The sequence below is a fragment of the Panthera uncia genome, chromosome E1 (assembly GCF_023721935.1).
Source record: "Panthera uncia isolate 11264 chromosome E1, Puncia_PCG_1.0, whole genome shotgun sequence".
NCBI classification, from domain to species: domain Eukaryota; kingdom Metazoa; phylum Chordata; class Mammalia; order Carnivora; family Felidae; genus Panthera; species Panthera uncia.
Window position 1 is genome coordinate 52,779,420 of NC_064814.1, and position 8,932 is coordinate 52,788,351.

At 39.3% G+C, this 8,932-nt stretch overlaps 1 protein-coding gene across 3 annotated transcripts in view; it reads right to left on the reverse strand.

The window, feature by feature from the left end:
• The window catches only part of MAP2K4 (mitogen-activated protein kinase kinase 4), a 136,328-nt gene that overhangs the window by 36,547 nt on the left and 90,849 nt on the right, over window positions 1-8,932 (reverse strand). For all 3 annotated transcript variants that reach the window (XM_049638093.1, XM_049638094.1, XM_049638095.1), the window contains 2 exons: window positions 2,685-2,804; window positions 302-353 (listed from right to left, as the gene is read on the reverse strand). In XM_049638093.1, the coding sequence (XP_049494050.1) occupies window positions 302-353; window positions 2,685-2,804 (172 nt within the window). The remainder of the gene's footprint in view (window positions 1-301; window positions 354-2,684; window positions 2,805-8,932) is intronic.

Consider the following 8,932-nt stretch of genomic DNA (forward strand, 5'->3'; position numbering starts at 1 on the left):
AAATGAATAACTGTTTTTCAAATAAGAGTACTAAGAACTTGCAGCAAAATCTATTTCAATTTCTAAATTCAATATATGAATAAGCTAAGCTGAAATTTATAGAATCCCAAAGGAAAAAATACCTTAAATTAATAAAGTTTTAGGGAAAAAATAACAATAGTGTTAGGATACATACGTTTTGCTAAAAACACAAGTATTTCAGGAAAGCTTAGACAGTGACACTGTAATTTTCAATAATGTTTTCCTATTAAGGAAATTTTATAGATTAATTTCTAATCTATAAAAAATAATTCCTACCCACCTCTGTGAATGATTTTCAAGTTTTCTTTTAAGTGGTTTAGTGCTTTCACAGTCTGGGGAGAAAAAGCAAAGATGAGAGAAGTAATATCCTTTTAATCAAAAAGCATGCAGTTTATCACAGCCCCGGAAGCCCTTTATATTCTTTTAGGCTCCATTATTTCAATATTCTGTCCACTTCTTGTGTTAAGTGAAAATGCTACATGATCATTTTAGATCTGAAAACTTACTTGCTTTTACATGCTGGTCCCCAATAATGAAAAGAACCCAATAACTTATAATTTTTCAGTAAGTCATTACAAAGTTGTACATTTCTCGTACCTTCAAACTTTTAAGAATGGAAATATTCCATACAAGAGAGTCCATATAGTCTGGTTCCGTTATGACCTCTAATTTAAATTAAGTTTTTCCAAATTTCCTCGGTGTCTACTAATTACTCATTCTCCTTCACTCGGTGCAAAGCCTTCAAAGTCATTTTCGCAGAGCCAAAGTATCTCTGCTCAACCTCTATTGCAATTTATTCAGAATTGACAATATTGTTTGATCACTGCTCAGAAAATCAGTCATTTCTTCAGGGATATAGGGAACAGGGACTTGAGTTAAAATTTCCACAGTCTCCAACTAAAAGAGGCCTAAAGGACAGGCCAACCATTTGCTATCAAAAGGTCAAGTCTCTGCCCCATCAAGCTGCTGGGTGTCAGGAACGCAGAACTTGCAATGTTTGAAGCAGCTAAGCCTCTTGTGTTCACTCGGTTGTTAATGAGCAAGGAGAGATTTAACACCAAGTGATTTTAAATGTTGTGCTTAAGAGGAAGGATGATCACCAAGTCTGGAAACATAGGCAAACATGTAATAAATGATTTACTAGTGTTTCTATATTACATATACTGCATTATACAATAAAACAATTTTGTCTCTGTTTCCCAACTTCACGGCCACCCTGGTACATGGTGGTCAAGAGCAGGATTCTGGGATGGGGCTGCCTGGGCCTTAAATCATTCACCATCTACAACTGTATGAGATTCAGAGCAAATTAACTACTTAACGTCTACAGGCTCCAGATCTGTCATGTGTAAAAAGGGGGCTACACTATTTACCACAGAGAATTACTACGAAGAGAAAATGTCGAAAGATCTTGGCCTGACACAAAACAAACATTCAATAACCATTAGCTATTATCATTATTCTACTACTGTTGCATTATAACTGCTATGAATACTGGGTTTGGTATACTGGAGAGATGACAAAATTTCATTTATCTTCCCAAAAATAAGTTTCTAGTGTAATTCAGCTTCTTTTTATAAAACCATATGAAAGGGTGTAAAACTTAACCTTTAGCTCATAAAATATTTAAATTTATGAATCAATTTAGCTAAATAAATTAAAATATTAACGAGACCCATGGATCTCAAGATTTCGATGATTAGCGTTTAATCTGATTTTTAAAATTCCAATTATACACACACACCTTTCATGACTAAAATACAGATCAGAAACTGCCCATATATTTTTACATTAACCCTTACATTAACCATAAAACGGGATGAGTTGGCAGTTAGCAGGTAGACTATACTGAAAATAGAGGATGCAGGAAAGGAAGAGGCGGGAAATTACTCGCGACTGGAATATCTACCTTACAAATCCCTAGAAAACTTATTTTGCACATTCACTAACCTAAGTTGTGTCGTTAGCTGAGATTCTTATGGGTTTCTGAGAGTCTTACTAATTTTACCCTACTGAAAAGGATTTCATGGACAACTTTGGTCAACTGAAAGATTCAGAGCAAGAAAGAAAATGGTGAGGAATTCACTTTCAAAACGACAAACACATATGTAAAAAAGCACCTGGCCTCTTTTTGGTAGTCTCGTGAAAGTGAACTGACCCAATTAGTAGCAATGCAGGTTACTGAAATTGCTAGGCAAAAATTTAAATAGTTTAGAGTGGGCAGCTCAAAACGTAAACCACAGGAAATATGCTTTGTTTAAGAGTTTCAGTGTAAGGGACTTCAAGGGAACTGCTGTAATTCTGATTAATTCAGAGACAATGGTGAGAATATAACCGATTTAAAAGTAGGAAAAGCAACAGGGCTAAAAAGGAGCAGAAAATTTCTTCTGGTCTTATTTACAGCACAATGTATTATGGTTCATTGTGATTTTAATGAACAGAGTATTACAGTTTTTACATAGAATAGATTTTGAAAATTGTTTCTTAGGACTTGTATTAGTTACCCCACAGAAGTGACTGTGTCTCTTTTCCTATTACAAATGATTTTCCAGGAAGGTCAAAACCATTCTGTGAAGGACATTCAGATATGGACATTCAAAACCCCGACAGCATCTTTACAGAAGTATTAGACGGAATGAACAATTTGAAAACCAAGTACTTACTGCTAAAGTGATTTTGCCTAAAATTTCTTCTGGAATAACATCATCTAATACACTATATACATATTTGTAAAACTTATCAAACGAGGTAGACATGAGTTCCATACAGATCCAACAGTCACCCTATAAAATAACAAATATCTGTTATTCCTTTACATCTCAGGATTAAGTACCATGTTTCCTTTACTTAAAATAGAAATACAATGAGAGAAAAAGCAACTAGCAGTCATTTCTGCTTCCTCCTTAAAGCCCTGGGCAGAAGAGTCCCCTCCTCTGTAAACCCAAACCTATTTGCCCAATGTCCCCGCTCTTAATTATAAAGACGGGGATGGTCTTACAGGGAAACTTCTGTGCTTTCACGAAGAGTTCCAATTTTCCCATAATTAAATACAGGTATGGGAAATATGTGGGAAACTGCTCGTTGTCGCTAACAAAGAAAATCGATGACAGTAATCTGGAGGCTCTAGGGTTCGTGGGAGGTCTGCATGAGAACACACAAGACGTAGGCAGACACCACGGGGATAGCACTCTAAGAGGACGTTACATATGAACGCGGACTACGGAGGACCTTGCGAGAATGAGAACAGCTACTGGGATGATGACGATTCTGCGTGTTGTTAGGAATTTGTGGACCAGCTGCATCCTGGCAGATTTGCTACCACTCAGCTCCTACCTGGATTGGTTACGTAGGAGATTAATGCCCGAGAAAGCAAAACGGCTTGCCCAGAATAACAACGCCCATCAGTGACGGAGCCAGGAACAGGACCCCGTTTACTTAACTCCTGGCTCCCCTCAACACCTAAAAGCAAGGACCCTTCACGTACACACGGGAAGCATGCCTACGCTGTGATGGAGACTGAGACACATAACGGTGCCCTCACGACAAGAAGCACCACCTGCCAGAACTTACCTGGCTTCACGGAATTCTTACTTGTAAAACATATTTGACACAGCGAATTTCCACTTACATTTTCTTAAAAACATTTTTTTTAATGTTTATTTATTTTTGAGAGACAGAGAAAGACAGAGCGTGAGTGGAGGAGGGGCAGAGAGAGAGGGAGACAACAGAATCCAAAGCAGGCTGCAGGCTCCGAGCCATGAGCACAGAGCCTGACGTGGGGCTCAAACCCACGGACTGTGAGATCATGCATGACCTGAGCCTAAGTCGGACGCTCAACCGACGGAGCCCCTCAACCTATACTTTCTTTCTTCTCTCTCTGTGGCTTTTTTTCTTTTGGGTGTTCTTACAGACTGCTGTTCACAAAGGGCTGAGTAGCACCCTTTCCCTGAAACACTCAAATTTATTTTAATCTAAAGACACCATCTCAATAGATACATTAAAAAACTTTTTTTATTAGAGAGAGAGATAGCACACTGAACTCATCTACTTACAAGGAAGGAACCTAACTTCAGCAGTACAGCAAAGTGGAAAGATCACTGAAAGGCCTGACTTCTTATCCAGACTCCCCCACTTGTGCAAGCTTGGGCCCCCCTCTCCGTTCCTCATCTAGGAAATAGGGCTGCCCCGCCATCCTCAATGGACTAGGATATAATCAAATGAGTTCACATAGGTAAAGTACAAAATAAAGTGTCCTGGCAGGTGCCAAAAAATGACAGTTAAAGAAATGAGAGGAGGAGGAAGAAGCAGGGAAAAAGAGGAAGGCAACCAAGAGAGAAACAGAGACACAGAACAGGGGAAATAAAGGTAGGAAGGAAACTAGAAATGGGGGTGGGGGTAGCAATCAGCTCCAGACACAGAGAGATCTTGGGCTTGCTAAGCCACATAACCTAATGTAAACTTCTTATCTCTTCAGGCAGTTCCTTTTGACCATAACTGAGAATAGGGAGGAGCAGCGGTGAGCTGCATTTAAAAATTTTTAAAAAGGTGAGGGGCGTGGGGGATGGTCTGAGGTGCCCCCAAAAGCAGCAACAGCAACATTACTTTCATGGTCAAGCACGAGACGGGACACTCACATGACTGAAATGTGAAAGTAGAAATTACTAAATATGGATTTACGGAAAAGAAAAGTGAAGGATGATGAAAACCTGAACCACTGAGATCGAGATAAGTGTTCCTAGGGACGAGAACCAGATAAAACCAATGACATGCTTATATGCCTACAGTACCCACTCAGAAAATAAATTGTTTAAAAAGACACCACTCAAGGGGCGCCTGGGTGGCTCAGTCAGTTAAGCGTCCATCCGTCTTCGGCTCAGGTCGTGATCTCATGGTTTGTGAGTTCGAGTCCCACATTGGGCTCTGGGCTGTCAGCTTGGAGCCTGGAGCCTGTCTCGGATTCTGTGTCTCCCTCTCTCTCTGCCCCTCCCCTGCTCACGCGCACGCTCTCTCTCTCTCTCTCTTCTCAAAAATAAACATTAAAAAAATTTTTTTAAAGACACCACTCACAATACAAAAACTATAAAGCACCTACTAATGTATCTAACAAAAGAAGCAAAACATTGACGAAAACACGTATAAAATTTGACTAAGGGACATAACAACTGACCAAAGAGAGACGCAAAGTGGAGCCTGGTCTACTAGACAAAGACTTTTTATAAAGCTGTGAAGCTGTCAAAGTAAAAGACAGTGGTGCTGATGCAGGGGGAAAAGTAAACAGACCAATACAACAGATTCAAAAGCCCATGCAACACATGGAAATATGAAGTATGATAGATGTAGCAAAGCAAAGAGTGGCAAAAGCATGGAATATTCAATGAATGTTGCTGGAACCAGTGGCTTTCCAGATGGAAAAGAGTTAAATTAGATCATTATCTCAGATCACTCACAAATAAAGATATAAAAATCCCAAATGGATTTTTTGGAAAGCAAAGGTTTAAACTTTTTTTTTTTAAGTTTATTTATTTATTTACTTAGAGAGAGAGAGAGAGAGAGAGAGAGAGCCACACACTTGCAAGAGGGGGAGGGGCAGAGAGAAAGAGAGAGAATCCCAAGCAGACTCACCCTGACAGATGCAGGGCTCAAACTCAAGAAACTCGAGATCATGACATGAGCCAAAGCTGGATGCTTAACCGACTGAGCCACCCAGGTGCCCCTAAAACCTGTCCAGAAGAGGGGCGCCTGGGTGACTCAGTCGGTTAAGTGTCCCACTCTTGATTTCGGCTCAGGTCATAATCTCACAGTTTACGAGATCAAGCCCCGCATCAGGCTCTGTGCTGACAGTGCAGAGCCTGCCTGGGATTTTCTCTCTCCCTCTCTCTCTGCCCCTCCCCTGCTCGCTCGCTTGCTCTCTCTCTCTCTCTCTCTCTCTCTCCGTCAAAAATATATAAATAAGCATTAAAAAAAAAAAAAGATACCACTTCAAACTCACCCAATTGCCAAAACCAAAACATTTAATAATACGAAATGTTAGCAATGAGGTCTGTGACAATAAATGTCTGTGACAATAAATGTCTTCCCCAACAACTACCCCCTCTTTGTTACATACAATGTGCCCAGCTGAAACTACATTTCTCTGTCTTCTACACAGAGAAGGGCAGCCAACAAGATATCCACAAAAACAGTTGGCTGATGATTCCAGAATGGTCTTTTTGGTTCTCCCCTCTTCTCTTCCTTTGTATGGACATCACAGTTGAACTCTACAAGTCAACTTGAACCACAGGACAATCTTAACAATGTAAACCACAAACTCAGTAAGCCACTAACAGTTTCCAGTACTGACACCTGTATACAATTCCTGACAAGGAAATCTCATTCTTACTAGTAGGAACACAAGTTAGAACAACCACTATGAAGAGAAATGTCACAATAGCCACTAAGGTGGGAATAGTTCATATGATTTAACCTAGCAATTATATTTCTAGGTGTGTGCTGTATGGAATCTGTAATCTAAGTTGTCAAGGAGAAATGCAAAAAGACGTTCATTTTTACACTGTTTTATAACTGCAAAAAATTAGAAACAACCTTTGTTGGGGATTATTGAAGAAATGTAAAAAATGGTATATTTAATCATTAGAATACTACATAGCAGTTAAGATAAATTAACCAAATCAGGGGTGCCTAGCTGGCTCAGTTGGTAGAACATGAAACTCTTGTTCTAGGGGTTGTGAGTTCAAGACCCACACTGGGCATAGAGCCTACTAAAATATAAATAAATAATATAAAGTAATTAATGACCCAAATCTATATATTAAAGATCTGTATTTATCTATATGGATGAATCTTGAAAACTATGGTAAATAAAAAATGCTATGAGGGATACATACAGGAAAATTTCATTTATGTAAACTTTAAAAATACATACATCAATACTACACATTATTTAGGGAAAAATACATATTGGAAAGCCTAAATAAAGAAGTTGAAAGAAATATTAACTCAACACAGTGTTTAAAACTGTAAAGTGAGAAGGAGATTAGGATGTGACCCTCAACCATAGCTATACTTTAAAAACAAATAAAGAGCGGGGTGCCTGGTGGCTCAGTTGGTTGAGTGTCCAACTTCAGCTCAGGTCATGATCTCACAGTCCGTGAGTTTGAGCCCCGCGTTAGGCTCTGCACTGACAGCTCAGAGCCTGGAGCCTGTTTCAGATTCTGTGTCTCCCTCTCTCTCTGACCCTCCCCCATTCATGCTCTCTCTGTCTCAAAAATAAATAAATGTTAAAAAAAATTTTTTTAAGACAAATAAAGAGTAAATATGCCTAAGTGCTAATCTGCAGTGTTGGGTACACTATAATTCCTTTGTAATTTTTCAGTATGTTTGAAATATTTCATAGCTTAAAAAAAGCAAGAATTACCTTAAGAGACTAGACAAAGATGAGCATATTAAACCAAAACACGTAAAAAATAGGAAGGAAGAGTGATCATAATAAAAAAATTTTTACATAGAAAATAGAAAACCAGGGACGCCTGGGTGGCTCATTGGTTAAGTGTCCGACTTCGGCTCAGGTCATGTTCTCGCGGTTTGTGAGTTCGAGCCCCACGTTGGGCTCTGTGCTGATGGCTCAGAGCCTGGAGCCTGCTTCGGATTCTGTGTCTCCCTCTCTCTCTGCCCTTTCCCCACTCACACTCTGTCTCTCTCCTCTCTCCAAAATAAACATTAAAAAAAAAAGAAAATAGAAAAATATAGAAAATTCTAATGACAGAAAATTAATGCAACTGAAAGCTGGCTCCCATAAAACTGATAAATCTCTAGCCAGATTCATCAGGAAAAAATAGAGAAGATGCAAATTATCTATTAAATTGCCAATTAATTTGACAATTCTGATGAAAGGGACAAATTTCTTCAGAGAAACAAAACTACCAAATGTCACTCAAGAAGAAATGGATAACTTGAATAGAGCTCTATCTTTGAAAGAAATTGTATTTGTAGTTAAAAATCTTCCCACAAAGAAAATTCTACATTCACATGGCTTCAGGGGTGGATTCTACCAAACATTTCCAGAAGAAATACCAATTCTCTACAAATTCTTCCAGAGAACTGCAGACAGGGACTACTTTCTAGCTCATTTTGTAAGGCTAGCTCAGATACACAGATACAAACCGATATGCTGATTCAAAAGCCAAAAACATTACAAGAAAACTACAGACCAGTATCTCTCAAGAACACAGGTATAAGACATCTAAATAACATTTTAGCAAACTCAATCCAACAATATGTTAAAAAGGTAACACATCATAATCAAGTGGATTTACCCTGGGAATGTAAGGTTGGTTTAACATATGAAAAGCAATCCATGTAACTTAGGATATGAAAAAAAGAATTTCTCTAACACCATACACAATCATCTTAAGGATGCAGAAAAAGAATGTGACAAAACTCTAACATCCATTCCTGATTAAAAAAAAAAAATCTCAGCAAATTTGGGGTGCTTGGGTGGCTCAGTTGGTTGAGCATTCGACTTTGGCTCAGGTCATGATCTTATGGTTGGTGGGTTCAAGTCCCACATCGGGCTCTGTGCTGACAGCTCAGAGCCTGGAGCCTGCTTCAGATTCTGGGTCACCCTCTCTCTACCCCCCCCCCTTCATGCGCCCCCTCCCTCTCCCTCTCTCTCTCTCAAAATAAAAAGAAATTAAAAAAAAAAAAAGACCTGGGGCACCTGGGTAGCTCAGTAGGTTGAGCGGCCAACTTCGGCTCAGGTCATGATCTCGCAGTCCATGAGCTCGAGCCCCGCGTCAGGCTCTGTGCTGACAGCTCAGAGTCTGGAGCCTGTTTCACATTCTGTGTCTCCCTCTCTCTCTGACCCTCCCCCGTTCATGCTCTGTCTCTCTCTGTCTCAAAAATAAATAAACGA